The sequence below is a fragment of the Pagrus major genome, chromosome 11 (assembly GCF_040436345.1).
Source record: "Pagrus major chromosome 11, Pma_NU_1.0".
Taxonomy (NCBI): domain Eukaryota; kingdom Metazoa; phylum Chordata; class Actinopteri; order Spariformes; family Sparidae; genus Pagrus; species Pagrus major.
In genome coordinates, this window is record NC_133225.1 from 33,201,898 (window position 1) to 33,224,244 (window position 22,347).

At 39.6% G+C, this 22,347-nt stretch overlaps 1 protein-coding gene across 1 annotated transcript in view; it reads right to left on the reverse strand.

Moving 5' to 3' along the window:
• lrrc40 (leucine rich repeat containing 40) overlaps positions 1-18,614 on the reverse strand; it is a 20,013-nt gene extending 1,399 nt beyond the window's left edge. The window contains exons 1-14 of the mRNA XM_073475838.1: positions 18,397-18,614; positions 15,218-15,399; positions 11,771-11,844; positions 10,278-10,407; positions 10,063-10,186; positions 7,023-7,162; positions 6,506-6,678; positions 5,716-5,806; positions 5,238-5,283; positions 4,884-4,986; positions 2,940-3,047; positions 2,696-2,806; positions 1,517-1,594; positions 293-478 (exon numbers count right to left, since the gene is read on the reverse strand). Coding sequence (XP_073331939.1) covers positions 293-478; positions 1,517-1,594; positions 2,696-2,806; positions 2,940-3,047; positions 4,884-4,986; positions 5,238-5,283; positions 5,716-5,806; positions 6,506-6,678; positions 7,023-7,162; positions 10,063-10,186; positions 10,278-10,407; positions 11,771-11,844; positions 15,218-15,399; positions 18,397-18,541 — 1,691 coding nt within the window. The 5' untranslated portion in view covers positions 18,542-18,614. The remainder of the gene's footprint in view (positions 1-292; positions 479-1,516; positions 1,595-2,695; positions 2,807-2,939; positions 3,048-4,883; positions 4,987-5,237; positions 5,284-5,715; positions 5,807-6,505; positions 6,679-7,022; positions 7,163-10,062; positions 10,187-10,277; positions 10,408-11,770; positions 11,845-15,217; positions 15,400-18,396) is intronic.
• Positions 18,615-22,347: the final 3,733 nt, after the last annotated feature.

The window sequence follows — 22,347 nt, forward strand, 5'->3', positions numbered from 1 at the left end:
CATAGCATACCTTTATTAAACTACCAACTAAAGACTGTGATGCTGTCTTAGGAAAAATAAAAAAGATAACCACTGGGGTCAGTTACATCTCATGATCATGACTCCTGGAATGTAGTGGACACCACAAACGGAAAATGCTGAATCGCACCATTGTCATTGTCCTACATCAAAAACACTGGAGACAGCAGCTGGTGGTGTACTGCAGTAAATGAGTTCAAACACAAACACATGCTGGAAGAAGGTTCAGGACAGTGTGCAGAGTTCTGTTTCTTTGCTCAGGTGTGCTTCATACCTGAGGCTGGTACACAGGCCCAGTTCAGGGGGGATTTTCAGCAGGTCATTGTTTGAAAGATCCAGCGTTGACAGATGAACCAACTTGATCAGACGGCATGGGTCCACCTCGTTCAGTTGGTTGTTACTAAACAACACCGTCTCCAAGGAAAGTATCTGATAGAGGACATCAGGGAAGGACTTGAACCTGTGATCAGTACAAAGACTGTGAGTGGATAACTGTACGAGTCAAGCTGACTGATTTACTGCAGAACATACAGTGAAGCCATCAGCTTCAGTATCCAGTGTGTGCTTTCTATTCAGCTTATTCTGCTTCCTCCCATCCTCACCCCTCTGACCCTTCAGCTAGATATCGATCGAGGTCCGCTATAGTTAAGGATGTTGCATCCCTTGAATGCATATCAGAGAACCTGATGAGCAAGCAGAGAGGAGGCTACCTGTGTTTAGAACAAGTGACCACAGGTATCCTATCAAGTTATTTTTTTCTGCACTGTTTATTTATTGGTCAGCTGATCTGATGGGATAAGGGAAATAATGATCGGGCTGCTTTAATATTTTAATATTAATATTATTGTAACACTAGTTTAGGGAAGGACACATGGAAACAGGAAGTGCAACAACTGTGGCTCTATAGTTAATTGTACTTATCCATACAAATTAAAATTATTAGATGCATGTTGAATGGATCATACATTTATTTTTACATTTCTCCTCAATTTCTTTCTTCTTTGTCTCATTTGAGGAAAATGTAGTAGCCTCTCCAAAATGTGTTCTATTAGTCCTGTAATATCAGCAGAGCATTTGGTGTTATTGCCTCCTCTTTATCATTTTTTTTAAAAATGATAAAAAACAATTACTGATCATTTATTCATGTGACTGCTATCAGTCGCATTCTGTGACACCTAGATGGTGCAATATATGTATAATGGGAAAGTTAATCATGAACAGTTTTTCTTTAAAACTGTTGCCAAATCCTTTCTACACAGTCTGGGACAGTTGATGTGTGTCAAGAGCTCTGTAACTGCAGACAGCTTTTCATTTCTTTTGGTGAATATAACTCCTCGCTATGTTAGCCACGGGTCACACCGGAGCTCCCCCCACAAACTCACAGGACATGAGGCCAATGAATAACAGGTGATGTCGAGGGTAAAGCTATATATATATTTTCACATTCATTACAATTATTATGATTTACTATGGAGAACTGGTCCTGAAACAGAGTTACCTGTTGTTATTGAGGATAATGGAGCGTAGTTTAGTTAAGTTCTTCAGTTCAGGTGGTAAATCACTCAGCTGGTTATTCCTGAAAAAACAAAACAAAAACAAAAGTGGTTCTCTATCAAAATCCCATTCATATGCTGCTCCTAAGCCCTTCTCATTCAATATGTCAGATTGCTGGCTTCATCTGACTGTTAAAGGAATTACTTTTTCTCATTCAAACACCATTTTTCATTATGTACATGTTTTGTAATAGCTCTGTTTAAATATGACAAGACCAAATCAGATGAGCGGCTGTGGCTCAGGCGGAAGAGCGGTCGTACACCAATCAGAAGGTCAGTAGTTCGATTTCTGACCCCTGCAGTCTACATGTTGAAGTGTCCTTGGGCAACATAATGAACCCCAAATTGCTCCCGGTGGCTCCTCCATTGGTGTGTGAGTGCGTATGAAAGGTTATTTCTTCTGATGAGCAGGAGGCACATTGCATGATAGCCTCTGCCACCAGTGTACGAATATGGGTGAAAGATGACCTGTGTTGTAAAGTGCTTTGAGTGGTATATACCTTGTTGTGCAGCTGAATGTTTATCTCCATGGCTCATTAATGATTACAATGACTCATGTACTCTAACTCCCACCTCTCGCTAGTTTTATCAACTAAAAAATAGAATTAAATATAGGATTATGCTGCCTTTTTTCAACAATCTAACAGTACCCAAGCGGAAAATGAAAAAACATTAGGTTAATTCTTATTTACTTACATCCTGAATGTGAAATAATTTGCTGCATGTTTAAAATTCACACTGCTGGATATTCAAACCACAAGCAGCAGTAAGCTCCAATGGTCTGATGATCATTGTCGTGTCAGCTCCTCTGATTTGAACCTTGCAGCTTTTGTTCATTTTATGCCATTGTAAACTAAATCTCTTAGGTTTCCATCTGTTGGACAAAACATGACATCTGAAGACGTCACCTCGGACTCTGGGAAACTGGGTTATTTACTTCATTGTTTTCTGGCATTTATATAAATCTGTTTAATCTAGAGAAAAATTGACCACCCTACATGTGAATATTGTGCAAGTAGAACTTTGTACATTGCAAATAAGCAAAACAGAGGTCTATGGAGCAGTCTTCAATTGGATATACACTGTTAATCTATGTGTGTTGATCTGTGCCTGTGTATGTGTACCCAAGGTCGATGTGTATCAGCTGCAGTAACTTGCAGATGTCAGGAGAACAGCAGGTCAGTCTGTTGAAACCCAGATTGATATCTGACATTGAAGATTGAAACTCCACCAGTCTGCACAAACAACATACTTGTAGTTAGTCTGGGAATCATTCATGTTCAAAATAACGTTTGATCTTTGCCATACAGTTATAATGTCAGCACCACCAGCGTTGAATATGTGTGTGTGTGTGTGTAGCCTGTGTACCTCGAAGGTATGGAGGTCAGCTGGTTCTTGCTGAAGTTAGCAGTGGTAACACCTTGATCTGCTGCAGCATCAAACAGCTCATCTGGGATGTTAGATGCCTGCTTCTCACTAAACACAAAGTTACACAGAGTTAATCATCTTGTAGATCAGGGTTTCCCCTATATGCACCTTGCAGCGGCACACTGCTGCTTCTGAAATATGATTGCCCCTCTGATTTAAAAAAAACAACATTTTGGCAGATATTACTGAGACGTCTGTAAAACTGTTGACAGGACACCAAGAACTGCAAACGAGGCTGATTATGATCCTTTTAATTAGAAATTATTAATCCATGGAGGTTTTAAATTTGTAAAACTTCCCTCAAGCTGAGAAAAATATTTTAAAAATCCATGATGTCATCACAATGTAAAGTCTATGGGCCGAGCGGGGGAAACTCTACTGCACATATTTAATGGACTACATAACCAGGAAGTAAACACGGAAGCCAGAACTTTTTTGGCGAATGCGCTAGGCAAGTATTTCTCATTAGTTTGAATGGGTGCCATCTTTGCATCTGGTTTCTAGGAGAACCAGATAGGTCCCCGTCTTATCTCTCTAACGTTATGGTTATTACTTTGCACTATGGACGACGCTTAATATCTACGTCAGTTCACACACCTGCGAGTAAAATATACAAACAGCGAGGAGAGGGCGCTGTCTTGTAACTTAGAAACTAAAGTCATGCAAAAGCTGTCAATCAAGACAAATCGACAGATTCCCAAAGAGATAGCCATTAACAATTATATGGACAGGACTTGTACTGCTGTCCTCCCATCTCACACCCCCCAGGGAGCCCTGGTAGTCCTGCTGTACAACCAGAGGGAGGGAGGGAGGGATTGCCACTGGCTGCTGTATTGTTTCGTAGTTGTGCATAGTTCAATTATTCATTGCCAAAGACAATTCATGGCTACTTTTCACACATGTGTAGGTCATGGCCGGCCACTTTTATCTTACTATGGAAGGAAAGCAGAAGTGACCCAAGTAAAAAGTAAAAACAAATTGTAAACAAATAATAAATACTGTACACATCACATTTCTTATCAAAGGACATTGTTCAGGTCATCTTTTCCTTATTTTTAAATATTGTGATAAATACTGTACGGTGGGCTATGCATCCTGATGATATCATACTGTGAGTTTTTTGTATCATTACATCCCTAGTTATAAAGGCCAAAAGTCTCAAATTATACCACAAAATGCAGCAAAGTTGCCACAGGCTGCCACGTCTACAGTTCATGTTCTTCACAGCAACAAGACAGTTTGAATAATAATTTTATTTTTGTTTTCATCATTCACATTTGCAACATGAGATAATTTCCGCTTGCTCATTTTGACACATATCATCATAACAGATGACCTATATATAAGCATGTGAGTGTGCTGCAGGATCTGTCTACATTTCATCTACAATTTGGTGTGTAGGCAGGGCTCACGGAATGCTTTCCTCGAATGGGCCCTTTAGGAAATATTACTATTATATCGTATTATTATATTATGTCCAAGTACATAACTAATGAAGTGTGTACCACCATGCTATGATGAAAGACTTTGTGTCAAAATACGTTGGTAGATTTGTCAGCCTAGTGGCTGCAAATAAATGTACCCAGAAGATTGGGTTGCTGAATTTCCAAATTTAAATATCCAAACATACTTACACTTGAACCACACATACCCTACCTAATCAATCATTTCTACTCCTGTATCCTTATCATATCATCACATTTCATCGTTGATCATTGTAATTGTTTTTTCTGTACAATTGTCCATTATATCCGTCTATATTTGCTGCTGTTGTTTTTTTCTTTTTGTTTTGTACACTTTCTGTGTACAAAACAACTCCTCCCCCCCCAAAAAAAAAAAAAAAAAAAAAAAATAGAAAAATGAAATAAGGTGCTCATTACCAACCTGTACACCAATAACTTGAGAGCTTTAATGTCATGTACATTGACCTTGGCCTGGCTGGGTAACGTCATGGCTGTATGTACTTCAACTGCTCCCTCGGGTTCCTCTGCAAACCCCACACACACACACACAGACACACACAGACACACACAGACACACACACACACACACACACACACACACACACACACACAGAGACACAGATGTAAGATCAAATTCTCATTCTGTGGGTTTGCTGAAACAATCTGAATCTGAAAACTTTTGTTTTAATAATTCAAAGTTTGTCTTTAACCCAGCTAACAACTCTTTTAGGTTGGGTGGGCTTTTGTTTCAAGTCAGCAAAAAAGCAAACTGTACCTTTAATTCTTCCTCTTAAGTATTTCAGAAGCTCAGTGGTTCCTTTCTGATGAGGACAACAGAGAAGCAGTGTAAGCAGGTAGAAAAATAACATGAATGTCTGTTTTAGTGAATATTTCCAGCTGTTTCAACAGTTTTCTATGTAAACGTCACTGAAATTCCATTAATAAAGAACTCTAAACACACCACCTGCTACAGCTGTAGTGTGCAAGTTTACTGTTATCATTTCTGGTTTGTATCCATTAAAATGCAATCATCATGCCTCATCTCTCCCCAATACTGAGTTGAAAGAGCAAAACCACAGTTACCTAGCTCCAACACTATTATTACCTTGTACCTCATTGAGTTAAATTTGTCAAGATATTATAGTATGCTAATACTGTGATATCAGGCCCGACAACACTGTACTATCTTTCTTTCTTTTCAAAATGTTTCCACTGTGCATCTACTTTGTTTGTGTCCTCAGTGTGTCACCTACAGTGAGCAGGTCTCTCCTGATTCCTCGCAGAGGGTTTCCCTCCAACAGCAACATGTTCAGATTGGGCAGCAGGCTGAGAGACGCTGGAAGACTGACAGAGATACATCTACTTCACATGAAACTCAGATGAGAGTGTACTGACAGTATCTGCTGGTAGTTATTTTCTCAAGTGCCTGAAGGAGTGCATGTGTACATAAATGTGTTCCAGTGGCTGGCTCTAAAATCTACCAGTAAATTATTCAAAAAAGAAAGATTAGTGGTTATATTTGTTTACTGACTGGATGTTGACTGTGTTGAGTTTTGCTTATGGGGGCAAAAAGTTGATTGCTTTATTCGCCTTAGTCACACTACACAACTTTCAAAGTCGTCAGATTGCTGTACTGTTCGTAGCACACACTTTCTGCTGCCCTGTTCAGTGAAAAGGGGTCACATATCATAATATCTCTCAGCAGGAGGAATCCCCAACTACTCTGTTTGGTCTCCTGATGCAATACCATGCACAGGACAGGATTTAGCTTGTTGCATGGCTCCCTGACACAACCACATATTGAGCCTGCTTCGTATTTTTAGGCATCCACAAGCCATTGGTGAGTTCTTGAATCACATTTTTTAAAAATTCACACAAAGCTATCATGTGCCAATTTGTAAGCGCAGAGTGAATGTTGATTTACCTGAAATCTGGGGGCTTTTGTCAGCGAGATACAGAAACTGTTGGCGAACAAAAAATCCCACAATACTGGAGTGTGAATTTGGAATTAGGTGTAATTGTGTCATGATGTAATTCACCTACATAGTAATGTCATTGTTGGTGAGGTCAAGGCGTGTGAGTGTGCTCAGTGAGGTGATCTCTTCAGGGAGGGTTCTGATCTTATTGTCTCGGAGTTCTAGAAGAGAGATGGATGTCAGGCAGACCAGCTGCTCCGCCTCCAACTGCTCAATCTGGTTGTTCCCAACATACAGATCCTTCACACACACACACACACACACACACACACACACACACACACACACACACACACAAATAAATATATTTCTTAAATGCCATAATATATAAACATTTAACACAATGTACATGCAAGTTTTACATTCCCTGTGTTAAAATTGGGAAGCAAATTCCTTTAATTGGCCATGATGATCAATGATCAATGACTGATCAATGACCAATAGTCAATTAACCATGATAAGCCTGTAAAATATTTATACATACAGTATTTCCAAGTAAATTGAGTATTCATCATGAACTAATTTTACATAACAACTGTATTAAACATTAACCATGATGCTCTTGCTCATGTTGCTATGGTTACCTTGAGCATAGGTGCAGGAAGCTTTGGGAGGAGGCGGAGCTTGTTGTGTCTGAGGTAAAGCTGTTCCATAGCGCGCATTTCTGATAAGCTTGCAGGAATGTCAGTCAGCTGGTTATTGCTGCAGTCCAACAGCTTCACATCTGTCAAATCAAATTAGAGGACAATCAAACAGATACTCTGACAGTACCAGACAGACAGTCAGCATGCTCTTTTTCTTACAGAATGAAAGACTGTGTTAACGTGTGTTCTACTAGTAGTTAGTACAAGTACTACTACTACTACTACTACTACTTGTATTACTAATACTTACACTACTACTACTTATACCAATACTACTTTAACTACTACTACTTCTACCAATACTACTTTAACTACTAGCACTTCTTTTTTTTGCCATATTTTATTCAAGAAAATGCAGCAGGACAGTGTACAACACAAGGGTATGGAACATAAGACATTCTCAGTTTTTTTTCCATTTTTCTCTCCCGGCTCGGGACCCCATGGTCCTTCTGCCAACCCTCCCACAGACCCCTTCAACAAAGGACAACCTAGTTGTTGGTATAGAAAGCAGGAAAATAATAATACAATGAATAAATAAATAAATGCATAAATAAAGATACATTTAAATAAATAGGTACATAAATGACAGGAAGTAACTTAACAAGTAAAAGAAAACATGCATTCACATAAATACATACATACAACATAAAATAAGTGTCTTAGAATAAAAAAAATAGATGAATGAGCAAATATATAAATTACTATAAAGGCCAGGACTACTGGTACACCACCTTTTATGGCACCCACCTCCATATATGTGCATGGGATAAGGCGGGGACAGGACGGGCGACAGACAGGCAGCAACACAACAAATAGTCAAGACAGCAGACAGGGCCAGAACATAGCACTACTGGGAAAGTTCCCCTGCAGGAATCCGATCTAAATAACTAATTAATGGTTGCCAATGAGAGTAAAATTTATCAGATGACCCTCTCAAAGAAAATTTAATTTTTTCCAGTTTTAGGAAGGACATAACATCACCTATCCAGGATTTAAAAGATGGAGGTAGGGATGATTTCCACTGTAACAAAATTCTCCTGCGTGCCGTCAGTGAGATGAAAGCAGTTACATTAATTTTTTTTGTGAACAACTGTTTTATTGTGTTACATTAATTTGAATTTTTGTCATAGTGTTACTGTCCTCCGGTCTCCCAAAGATAGCTATGTGGGGGGATGGTGAAATCTGGGTCTGTAATATGTCAGAGACCGTCTTAAAGAATGTTTCCCAGAACCCAACCAGTTTAGGGCACAGCCAAAACGTGTGCTGAGTCACATGGGGAGAGTGAGCATCTATTACATTTATCCTCTACTGTATCTGGGTAAATTTTGGCAAGTTTGGCTTTGCTATAATGAGCCCTGTGCAGCACATTAAACTGAATAAGGCTAAGCCGGGCGCAAGAGGAGGATGAGTTCACAGCTTCTAAAGCCTTCCCCCAGAAGTGATCAGAAAGGTTCATCTGTAATTTGCTTTCCCAGTTTGCTTTAATTTTCTCAGCCATGATTTCACTAGTTCACTAGGCAAGACAAGTTCATATAAATAAGAGACATGTCCCTTAGATAAAGCGTCAGCAGGTAGTATAAGGCGTAAGCCACTGGAAGGCAGGATTTGAGGAAATGTTGGAGAGTGTGTCCTCACAAAGTCCCGTAATTGAAAATACCTGAAAAAATCTGACTGGTTTAGCCCATATGTGGCACGCAGCTGATTGAAACTAGGGAAAGACCCACCCACATACAGGTTCTCCAAATATCGTAGGCCCCTTTTAGCAAGAGCCATGAACCTTGGATCAATACTAGCTGGCAAGAAGAGGTAGTTATTACAGATAGGGGTGGACCGTGGAAGAGTGGACCACTTAGAATGTCGCCTAATTTGTGCCCATATCTTTACAGTGGTGGTAACAACGGGGTTATCCGTGTACTGTGAGAGAGGAGTGGGTAGTGTGCTACATGCCAGAGCCTGTGGTGAAGAGGAGATACAACAGGCAGTCTCAAGTTGGCACCAGCTGCTCTGTGGAGAAGTGAACCATAGCAGCAGCCTGTGCATGTTTGCAGCCCAATAATAACATTGGAAATTGAGTAAGCCCAGTCTGCCTAACGATCTACTCCGCTGTAGGAGGGTTCTACAGGTTCTAGGGCTCTTGCCTGCCCATATGAATGTGGAGATGATGGAGTCAACAGTTTTAAAAAAAGATCTGGGCAGGAAGATGGGAATACATTGGAAAACATATAAATACCTTGGTAATACATTCATCTTAATTGTCTGTACCCTCCCCGCTGAAGAGAGAGGCAAATGGCCCCACTTTTATGGGGTCAGGGCTGTAAAATGTTGTTCTTTTAAGGTAAACTACTAGCACTTATATTGTTTTATCTCTGAGGAAGTTGTTTTGTACTGTACTGTTATTATTGATAGCTAAATAAAAATTGTAAAAAAAATTTAAAAAAGTGGACAATTAAAGCAACACCATGTAATGTAGGCTCTTATAGTGATTCTGATGAAAGATTTCTACTTTTTTAATTCTCATCCTCAGGATGTCAAACCCCTCTATGTTGCAGGAGAGCTTGTGAGTGAGTGAGGTGGGGTTGCGTGAAGAGTGTGGGAAAGGAGAGATGTAAACTGGAATAATGTAGCACAACATCACACTATTTCGATAGTAACAATATTGTCTCAAACTATATTTACACTTCCTGAATCCTCAAACTTTCTTATTATTTCTAGGTTTACATGACAATATTAGAGATTTTCAATGTTGGCTAAGGCTTTTGGACCCCACTGTATATATGTACATTTTTACTAGAAATCTAATCTTAACATAAATTTCCCAACATATTGATTCACCAACTGTCTACTGCCTACTGTTGAGGTAAATATAGGTGGAAACTATCTGATCATTTATGCTGCAACAAGCATGAAAAGTGGCCATGTAAGCAGGCTGACAGTACAGTATACATACAGTACAGTATACATACAGTACAGTTGATCTTACTTATGAGCTGGGCCAGGCTGTCAGGCAGACACCTGAGCTTGTTGTGACACAGGTTCAGTTTCTGTAGACAGTTAAGATGGCCAAGGCTGGAGGGCAGGACCGTCAGATGGTTGTTGGACAGGTCCTTAAATCAATCACAGGACACGACATCTCCATCAGTCAGTAGAAAGAGCATGGTGGGAGTGTAGGACACCACAAACAATATGTTTAGTTACCAGCTCTGTAAGGTTCTCCAGCTGTCCCAGTTCCTCTGGCAGGCTCTCCAGCAGGTTCTGTTGGAGTGTAAGGCTATGGAGGTTCTTCAGAGTAAACACCTCCACTGGCAGTGATCTCAACTGGTTATGGCTGACCCCATAGCAGAGGACACACATGTTAGATGTTTAGGGTTCAAACCCTAGGGTAACACCCTTTTGTGTTACTGCTGGTTTAAAATAAAAGCACCATCAGGGCTTGAACCCTAATGATAATAATTAGTAATAAAATTTGACACAGACATCTTTTTTGCATACTAGATATCACATGTTTTGAATATTGTTCAGATCTGTCATACTATGAGTCTGCAGTGACATTCTTACTGTAATTAGTACTGTATGCACTAGGGATGCAACGGTACAGTTTTCCCACGGTTCGGTATGCATCACGGTTTTTGGGCCACAGTAACGGTACGGTTTCGATAGCTTAATATAAAACTACTCACACTAGCAAAGGCAATTTTGCATGTAAAAATAATTAAAAGCAGATATAGTCAAACCACAAACCTTATTATAAAAATTTAACACTTATCTTAATTGCCTTCCATAAAAAACATATGCAGTATCCAATCAAGTTAAACAGCAAACATTATTGTAGTATTGTATTGTACTGTATTGTATTATATTGTTTGCCTTTGTGTATTGAACCTAACAGGGCGTATTGAACGGTTCGATAAAATATTGAATTGCACAACATTCTGTATTTTGCCAAATGTTTTCGTCACACTTTTCACACAGAGACTCCACATTATCCCTGCAGGTGCCCTCAAAGGAATGATTTGTCTCCTTCAGATGTAAGTGGACAGCAGAGTCTTGACCTGAGGAGTTGGCCCTCCTGTGTTGTGCCATTCGTTTATGGAGAGGTTGTTTTGTCTCCCCAGTGTACAAATCTGTGCAGTCCTGGCTGCAGTGAAGAGCATAAACTACATTACTATAAATGGGTTTTCATATAAACAGAATAATACTCACCATTAACTTTCAGGGAAGACAGTAAGTCTACATTTTATTTGACGGGGGGATTAAGGGACCCCTTATATGGATGGGGGCATATATAGAAGATTAAGAACCAATCATATAAATTATAAGATGATTATACCTCATGCATTAATGTAAAATCAAGATTTTTCTGTTGGTTGAGGTGGAGCTCCTGAATTGATTGATTGATTGTTGAATGAATGAATTGAAGAATTCTGAAAATAGTAAGGAATGATGTCACAATTACCCAGAGCCCAAAGTGACACCTTCGCAATGGTTGTTTATAGTATAGTTACGAATTAACGTGAAACAAAAATGTGACCTGTTTTAACCAAGCTGCACAAAACAATTAGAACCGAGCATAGTTAAAAACTGGATAGATAATCGGAATTGGAATCAGAATTGTTAAAATCCAAACAATACCCAACCCTAGTGTGTGTATGTGTGTTTGTATGTGTGTGTGCATTCGCACATGTGCATACCTGAGTCGCAGTTGTTGGAGCTCCTGCAGTTCTCCCAAAGCACTGGGCAAACTGCTCAGTTGGTTGTCATGGAGCTGTCAGGGTGAAATGACCATTTTTAGTTTAATATCTAGAATGTAATTGATGTTATCACTTTGCTAAACTCTGCTAATGTGTCATAGTAACACTCCTTTTATCAATATCTACAAGCAGCCAAAATAAATGCTTTGTATGTAATCAGTGGAATGGGGACTTAGTAGATTGAAGATTTTATAATGAGAAAATGAATGAGTTAGGCTAGGAGGACTGGGTTACTCTAATTCAGGGTTGCTGCAGTGTCGAAGTTCTCCCACCAACGAATAAGCTCTAAACAACACAGGTAATATCCAGCAGCTTTTTACAAGAAAAGACGCTCACTATCTGTGGAGCGCTGTGTTAATTTACTGTTGATTTTTTGACAGCGGATCAATTTCAAATATGTCAGTGAGTAGTTTTATTCAGTCTGTGGGAGCATTGGAACAAGAGGGAATTGTTAGGTGAATAGCTGAAGATGACAGGATGCACACCTACAACTTCTCAGAAGGTTAATAAACTCCATTTCCCTCATTAACTTTACCGTTATATTCCCTAACGGGTGCTTTTGCTCTTCGGTTTGACAACAAATCATCTGCCATTGCCTTGTCACCACCTCACCTTACTGTCTTTATGTGATAAGCTGAGTGCGATTCCTGCTATTCTGTACTGTACTGCAGGCACTGCTGCTGGAGCTGCACAGAGTTTGTAATTGTAGCACTGGTCATCTGATTGCATAATGATTCAAACTAGAGTTACTGCATCGCGGCTGTATGCCTCCGCGCACCAGTGAACTTACTGTTCCAAAGCTGTGGCATTGAATAATGGCCAGAACATATTTTACAGAATATTGTTTCACAGTGCATTTAGCCTCTGACTTTTTGGATATAAATGTCATAATCTCATCATTAAGCCAGTTAGCCAAAAATGTTTTTGTGAGGTCACAGTGACCTTGATCTCTGGCCACCAAAATCTAATCAGTTCACTCTTGAGTCATAATGGACATTAGTACCAAAATTGAAGAAATTCCCTCAATGCATTATTGACATTTGGCGTTCACAAGAATGGGACAGACAGACAGACGGACAACATGAAAACGTAATGCCTCCGCGTCACCGCTGTCACTGATGTGGAGGCATAAAAAGCAAAATAACAGTGAGGTGCTGGGAAAGTAACGCCATCGATGTATGCCCAGCGTATGCCACCGTGTAACACAGCTAACACCGACTACTGCAGCGAGCCTAGTGTCTCACATCTCACACTTGACCCACCGCTATGCGTAAGCATCAGGAATTTCAGAAAAATATATTTTCAGTGTTGGTTAATAATGTCATGATGACAGAACAAAAGGCGGAACTCAACTGTGAGGGAGAGCAGCAACTGGGCAATCTACAGCACTTACACGCCAGAGTTATCTTTAAAGTCATCTTCAATAAAAGCAAGCATTTTTTAATATTTCTGTAATGTTAACCTTTGCAAACATACTAGAGAAAGTAGAGTCTGATGAATTTTCTATGCAGTCACTCAGATACTTCGAGGAGCAGCAAACTACAGCAGTGATAAACGTCCAGGGGGATATTCTACGAAACAAGTTCAACATAGACAGGCTTTCTTTACGTGAACCTAAAACCCAAGTCAGAGATAACAGGTATCACAATGGTGGTTATTTTACCACTCAGGGCCCTTTCAATGCCCACCGTCTATTTCTGACATGACAACTGGACATTAATAGGCTCTTAAACTGTAAACTAAATAGCCTAGCAGACCTATGCAACTGGCAGCCAACAGGCCAGCTCCAGTCCGCAGATGAAATCAGAACGGCCCACTGATCAGTTCTGTTTGAATTAAAGACATTTTTGCCACAATAAATTCTTCAAACCAGCAAAGCACTCCTGTCATGTCGAACATCTATGGTCCTGTGCTGTAAAGAGCACCCTCTCAAAAATGTGCTTTGTTGATGAAGAAAGAAGGGGTTGACCGATAGGGTTCTTTCAGGGCTGATATTGATTATTTATGATCAAGGGGAAACAATAACCGATACTGGGAAGCGGTATACATTTGCAGTAAAAATAAAAATATTAGTGTCAAAGTTGAGAATAACCAGTGATGGAAAGTACAACTTCAAACTACAATGTACTCAGGTATAGTACTTAAATATAATTTTGATTTTGCTACTTTTTGCTTCCACTCAGAGCCAAGTGCATTTTTTTTTATCACAATCGGACACAAAAAACACTGATACTGATATTATACACAAGAATTAAGTCTGACACTGGAAATAATTTTATTAATTGGCCTAATTGAATGTGAAATTAATTTTATCGTAGTGAACACCAATAGAGTCAATAGAATCAATTGTCAAATCAGGACCAAGCATTAAAACATAACCCAAAGTGGAATCTAAAAGGCACCTAAGTATGGTAACAGTATTGAATCAGGAGATAAGCGTATTCTCAAGGCCTTATCTTTTAAAGATGTTTTTCAACTTACAGTGGGGGAGCACAACTGGAAATGGTTTGAATGCTCAACAGCAACATCTGTTGGTTTAGCCTGGTTTAACCAGGCATCTATCAAGAAAGAGACCTGGAAATGGTTTGAATGCTCAACAGCAACATCTGTTGGTTTAGCCTGGTTTAACCAGGCATCTATCAAGAAAGAGACCTGGTTGCCAGCCACCATCCATGGATACATGTGACAGGGCCTAACAACCTTTCTGTTGGAAACAATACAATTTATCCTAGGATGATGTCATTTTGAGTCCTCCAATCAAAATCAGACCAAATCTGACCTTTTTAAACCATTTCAGATAATTTGGGTTTGTCAGTTTAGTCAGTTTGTCATTTAGTTTAATTAGCTTTGTTAGTTTTAGTTTGAAGTAAGACAGAAAAAAAAATGTTGGACACTTTACTGTCCTGAACCAGCTTGTACTCGGCAGAGGTAGACATAACAACCAGCAGACAAGAACCGAAAGAGGAAAGCCAAAACTGGGGGGACAAAACAATGAACTGTGACCCCACCTGTGGCAGGGAAGAGATAAAACAGATAGTCTGTTAAATTTCTGAACTGAAGTCAACAAAACACATCTCAGAGTATTGCATTCGATGTGATGTTTTACATTAACATAATCATAATACATGTAGAATTTGTGTACAATGGGCCTTTCAGACACAACATAATGTGCCCTGCGCTCTCCGCTGGGTTCAACACAGTCACAGTGCAGCACAAGCATCTAACTACTCCAATGCAGCGAAAGCCGTGTTGGTGTGAAGCAAGCCACTGGAATTAATAGGTTTCAGAGCACAGTGGTGCAGTATTACATTGTGTCTGAAAAGGCCGCTTACTTGGTAGCTGAAATACTGAGTCAGGCTTCTTACAGACTGAGTTGGTGTTTCTTACATCTAGTGTGGTGAGTCCAGGCAGTAGTCTAATGTCATCAGTCAGTTGTGTAATCTGATTGGATGCGAGCAGCAGTTTGGTAAGGTCAGACTGTTCCCACCATCGATCTGACTCTCCGAAGGACACATTCTGCTGGGCCTCCTCTGGTGTGTCAATGTTTAGCTGATAGACATTCTGAGGGACTGAGACACACACACACACACACACACACACACACACACACGCACACACACACATTTATACGGTTAAAGAGAAACAAATATGATTCTCAGCTTTTTGTCTTATCTCAAGCTTTCATCTTTATCTTTTTACAACTGTTCCAAGGCTGCTTTAACTCTTTCATCAGGCTACAGCACTTATGAATGATCTCTGTGTAACATGCTGCAAAAGACTGGTGGGTCTCCACAGTGTTTGCCCCGTTATGTAAACGTAAAAGAAAAAAATACCAGCTAAAATATTTTTCAACCGGTCCTAAAACTTCCTAAGACATTCTGAACAGTGTAGGGTTGGGTGGATTTGCGTTTTTGCCGGTCCAGGCCAGTCTGGTCTACAAGTCTGACCCAGTTTGATTTCTTGAGAAGCAAGTGAACCAGCATTTGTCAGGTGTTCATGGAGATCGCTCCCTTTGGTCCCTTGCTTTGTTCTGTTGTGTGAACCCAGTGCTGCTATACTACCTTGACCAATGTCCACAAGAGAGAACTCTCATCAGTAATGAGTTGGTGCAGGAAATCTTGTTAAAGCTGCAATACTTTAGTACAAAGCCTTATTTTGATCCGCAACATTTCAGTGGACAGAAACCCCTTTCTTAATAAGCCTTTTATTGTGAAATATTTACAGAAACGTGTTGAGGAAAAGGTTCCCATACGCACTTGGTATGTATCTACTGCCATTTTTTCTCAAGTTGTACTAAGATGAAGTTTTATTTAATTTATTATTTTGATGAAGAACAGTTGATATTCGCAGGGCTAATATTCGGTATTACTGATCATTTCCAAGCATGAATTAGAGTGGCTGAAAAGTTTACATCCCATATGCACCTTTCTTCTCTTTCTCACTTAAAAAAATAATAATGTCAGAGATTGAGAGAGAAAGTGTGTAGCGCACCTAAGTTGTTATTTTATATTTCAGTGTGCCCAGCTAAAGTAATTTGTTTTTTTTTAAAAACACAAATTTCATTGTACATTATCTAGTTCGCCTCACTATTTGTACAGGGTTTAAATATTGTCCACATACTAAGTGTTGTACTTACTCTTTAAGGGGCAAGCACTATCCCTTTAAGAGTTTTTTTTTTTCTTACAGAGGACTGTGTATGTGTAGACAAAGGAAAAGGAACTGTCTGCTGTTCATTTTGGGCTGCAACAGTGGCAGCTTCAAAAACAAATCAATATGTGGCAGCCAATGTGTATATTGTGGTAAGCCACCACAAATAAGTGAGTGTATGGGAAACCCTGTTCTATCTACTGCTGTGCACTTTTTAAGACCTAATAACAGGTATTTTGCAGTTCACTTTGATTTGATAGCAAAAAAATTTGAGCCTTAAAATTGAAAAACGAATACCTACCCAACAAAAGAATATCCAAATAGTTGAAAATTTAGGTTCAGCCCTAGTTTTACAATGTGTTAATGAGGCAATTACAGTAAGCCTGTCCTAGTTAGGTTAAATAGTTAAACGTAAATTTAGATGTGCAGTTTTATTTTACTACTAAAAGATGCAAGAGTATTTCCTTTCTTGACATTTTGAGAGTACATTTTGTTCATTTATTACACTAAAAGCCCAGACAGCTTGTAAAACTTAGTGACCTCGCCAGTGGCATAGATCTCCTGGCTGAAATTACAGGTCCATCACAAACTGGTAATTTGGCTGCGGTGGTGCGTGCCGAAAAAGTTGAGACGGAGTCAACTTTTGGAGAAACGCAGCCCGACATCACGTTGCGGTGGCCAATCACATAAGCTGGTGATCAGCCTACGACTGAAGAAACAGTGGAGGACTTATTTGCACATCTAGACTACATACAAAGTTGTTGAAAAGTCAAATGGAAGCAAATTCATGTTTATTTGCTCCAGGTGGTGCAAATGATGTGGGTTGAAAATATTGAACTCAAGTGAGGATATCACGTGGCACTGTGTCGCGAAAGCCTATCAGCATTGACATTCAAGCTGACGTCATGACGTTAACTTCACTGCTGTCTGGACATTCATGAACAGCAGTGGAGGAGAGGATAATATTCACTAATTGTGGCCGTTTAAGGACACCAAGAGCTGTACAATAGCTTGTTTATTCGTTTAGAGACAGGACATAAAAGGATGCTGCCGTTGAGGACAGTGGGTGAGGAAGTTGGACTACCTGGTAGGTCATGGAAATTTGTCTCAGCACAGCATAGCCACGATTGATCTGAACTCCATTCAGGAAACAAGCATTTTAAAAGTAGTTTGCTTGTCATCCACCCGACAGACCTGAAGAAGCATGAATTCAGGCTTTTTACAAGGCGGCATTATGAAGTTATTTCAGTGTCTTTTTGATCCATTTATTGCGTCAGATCACAGGGAAATATCAACCTTGGTCTTAAAATATGAGCGTACAGTACCTGGACTAAACTACACCAAAAGTTACATTAATGTTTTGTGCGACTTATTTTATATCTAGGCTTTTTGGACAGCACATATATGACGTAAGCACAACACATCATTATTTCACTGTAACATATTGCACAATAACATCTAGATTTAATGTGGCACTTGAACAGAAGGATTTAATAACACAGGTTTCTTGAACTGCACGTATGAGACTATGAAACTTATACCAACAGTGTTAATGTGTGGTGTGGCCGTCGGACGCAGTCTTGAAGGGCTGCTTTAAGTTTTACAAGCCACCAGAGGTCGCTGTGTTTGCTAAGTTTGAAGTTTCAACTCATTTTCAGCACGAATAGGAAGAAAGCCTCAAAGCTTCATAAGGCTTCATCTGCCCGTCACATGATCCCCAGATAGATGTGACTAAATGATGTCACTAAATGACACTGACAGTCAACAGTACTTAAGGACAGTAAGGTAAGCTGCCCTGGGTTGTTTTCTCACTGGTGAGCCCATTGTTCACGCCTACGTCACATCTGGACTGTCGCCAGTTCATGTGAACACCAGTTGAACTGCCACACTGTGCAACCACGTCTGGACGTGAGAGTTACCTTCTGTCAGACCTCGGCCGGTCAGGTTTAGCTGGCCACTTTTCCTGGCAGCCTTCAGCAGTCCGAGAGGAACAGCGGGTTCGGTCTTCTCCGTCCTAAAGCCCGCAAGAGAGTCCGCCTTATTCGCTCTTTTGAATCGTGACATTATCGGTGTGTATCCTGGTACCACTGAGCTGTGTTTGTCTGAATCTAAGGGCAGAGTCCGCTCGACACTTGCCTGATATAATAACCCACAATTCATTGCAATGCGGATATGACGTTGTCGTTTTTCCCGACAATAAAAAAAAGAAGAAGAATAGGAATGGAATGGAATGGTGAATGTTTCAAACAGTAAATGAATGAGGCGGGCGGTCAGATATACGAACCGCAGTATGATACAGACATACAGAGCCTCGGAATATAGGAAGCGAGCTTTTTAAATGAGTTTGTTTCCCGTCTCTTGACAGGCAGTGATACAAATCATAAAGAACGATTGAATTTAAACATAAATGTAAATACATGTACAAGCAGGCATGACTGTAAAACTTCACAATAAATATAATGACGCTGATTAGAAAAGAGAGAATAGAATCGTTAGAATAGTTAACGAATGTGTCAAGAAATCATTTACTGATGTTGTTTATGTTAATTAAGGTGTTAATTCATATATATTTGAATAGTCATATTAACACTAATTAACAATAATAATATTTTTTGTGACACATTTGAAGCAATCACACATGTATTAAACATTTCATGATTCATTCCAAATTTAAAAAGAGAAAGAGTTTATACTACATGTTAAAAAGTAAATGCAATTATTTTATACACAACATTTATCATTTTCATATGAAATGAAAAACGAACATGTGATTTACCAATTTACCAAGATATGTGTTTTCACATAAGTTCACAAAAAACATTAATAAATAGTTAATTACGGTTAAGTAGTGCTTCTTTAGTATCCTCTTGCACTTATGATGTGTTGCTTAAAGAATACATCTTTTCAATTTCAGAATAAAGGTAATAAATAAAAGGTCTCACTCAAGGGATGAATGTTTTCAACTTTACAATAAGGGTCACAAAGAGCATTCATTAATGGTTGATTATGACTGAGTAATGTTGGGACAGTAGCTGTGGATCTGATGATGTACATGTTAATGAACATCTTTATCAGCCATATACTAATCTTAGTACCTTAATTAATATGTTAACCCTCGAGAAACGTTACAGGAGACAATTGTTGAAAATAACTTAATCGTTCTTAATATATTAATTAGGCTTTGGTTAATGCTTATTATCTAAAGCGGTCAGAGAAAGACAGTAAAAAGTACAATATTTTGCCTCCGAGATATAGTGGAGTAGTTGCATAAAATTTAAATACTCAAGTAAAGTACAAGTAAAGTACAAATTTGTACTTTAATTAGGATCACAGCAGGTAGAAATAATCCTGCATCACTTCCTACAACAGTTTCTTCAGAAATCTTTGAGATTTGAATTCAATCCTGAAGTCATGGTAACTCTACTGGTGTCACACAAAGTCTCTGTAATATTTGTTTTGTCTATTTCATACAAGCCTAGGGATCGTAAAAATTCACATTTCATTTTTTGTGATAATTGGTGATAGTATTGACTGCAACTACTGTAACTGGATATACATTTTACTAGGATGAACTTGACGAAGTTGTCAGAACATGCAATACAGTACACGGCAAATAAGATCAAGGCCGGCCCATGGCTTGCACGGAGGACACCCCATTTACTATGCTACAATTCTGGAGCAGCAGAGGACACACTCCAGTCTGTACTCCCTAAGGATGTTGCTGTTTGCAAGGAGGAGTGCACCTCCTTGCAAACAGCGAGGGCAGTACCCCTCTGTAGAGTCTGTTTTTGAGCTCTGCATTCTCCTAATAGGTGAAAATGGTTGGACCCCTCCTGTGGATGAATGCAGTGCCGTGGAACTGTATTTATGATTAAGAAATGAGATCAAATGAGATCAAATGATTTAAATACACAAGTGTTCACTTTGTTTTTGTATTGCCAGAAAAAGACAATCCGTTATGGGTTCACAAGAGGCTGCCACAATATGACAGATATCAATATCAATATCTATAATCAGTATATATCAATATGATTGATTGATTGACCTCAGTCCTACAGACCCTTTGACAGGTCTGTGTACAAATACTGTGCACACAAGTGCACATTCTTTGAACACAGTGCTTATCCAAAAGCTTGATTGTTCTAAAGAGACTAATATGCTGTTAATAGAAATGAGTATAGTTGATGCAAAAGATTTTCATAATTTGTTATCATTGTATAGGTAACCAAATTGTCATTTTTCTTCCTGTGAAATTCTTAAAGCTAAATGCAAGAGCATTTGGAACTCAAGGGTTAAAACAGCTGCTGTAACATTAGCCATGATCACGGGGTGTCATTTATAAATAGTGCAAATGCACAAAATGGGGCTTGTTGTGATCTATAAAAGCAAACTTGATGGGAGCCCTGCGTACCTGTAAGCAAGCTCTGACCCATTCCTACAAACATTTTGGAGGCAGGGGAATTGGCGACGCAGATGGTGAGTTAGTGAATTGAAGCCAGATTGTAAAAAAAACCTCCCACTTAATAATAAACATTTATCATAGTTCCACATTATAATAAACCACCAAACAAGCAGTGTTATATGCACTTGCACTTTTCTTAAGCCATATTTAATCCATAAGCCCCTTTCAATTGTAAGGGATATACGCAAAATCAAATCTCAAATCAAAGTCCACTAAATACAGTCGTGGTCAAAAGTTTACATCCACCTGTCAACAGCCTTGCCCTGAGCTCTCCTGAGCCCCACACTCCATGCTATCCACCAGTGCCACCGTGAGGTCCTCTTCTCCTCCTCCTCCTCCTACTCTCTGACAGAGTCTGCAGTCAGAGCCTCTCACCACTCTCACCTGCATACTCCCTGTGAAGCCTCAATAAATTCCTTTCAACTCAACTCCCTACCTTGTTGTCCGCTTCTGGGGCCTACTAAAATCTACGCATTGTAACAGGACCGAGTGGAACACATACTTCTTTGTTACAAAAACATTCATGAAGTTTGGTTCAATAATGAATTTATTATAGGTCCTCTAAAATGTGACCAAATGTGCTGGCTCAAAAATATACATACAGTAATTCTAATATTTGGTTAAATACACATCAGCCCCAAGTCTCCAGGCACCTTTCAAAAAGTGTGCAATGAGGATATTTATTTTCTCACAAAGCTTACACCTACCCACCTGCGCTGCTTTAAAGGCAGCCACCATACCTTTAAGGGTCGATAGAGCCTTCCCCCTGTCCAGCAGCAACATCATCTGCATGCATTTAAGCTCAAGCCAATAAGGCAGCTCTGCTGGACAGGTTTAAGAGGAATAGGTGAGGAGACGAAAGACGTAAACACTTAACACTTAACTACATTGATCTTCTTTTGTCTGTGCACAATACAAGCTCATGGTGCAGCAGCGGCTCTTTGATTTGCATTAGGAAGTTTGATTTAATGTTCGATTCAGATTTTTTGGCGAATGGCCACTACAGCCACCATCAGTCCCAAGAGATGTAAGCACAGTTTCCATAGTGGGACCTGAGATGGGACCTTCTTGTGGTTGAGGTGAAAACCTAGGCCCTGAACGCGCCAAATGACGGCGACTCTGTTCTTCTTCGTCTTTCTCACCTCAGAAGCTCGAGGACTGCATCCAATCATCTAGTGAAGGTGTGTGGGGCCAGCGAGATCCAAAAGAGAGGGACACAGAATTCATAATTTCTTGTCTTCGTAGGTGAACATCACCTGCCTGTGACCCTCTGACAGTAGGTGTCCCTACTGTGTTCAGTGTGTGAATATGTCCGTATTAAGCATCTGTGTTAATGAATCCATGTGTTTGTTTGCACTGTGTGTATGGCGGCGTGTGAATCCTGTGACTATACTTAAAAATATCCGGG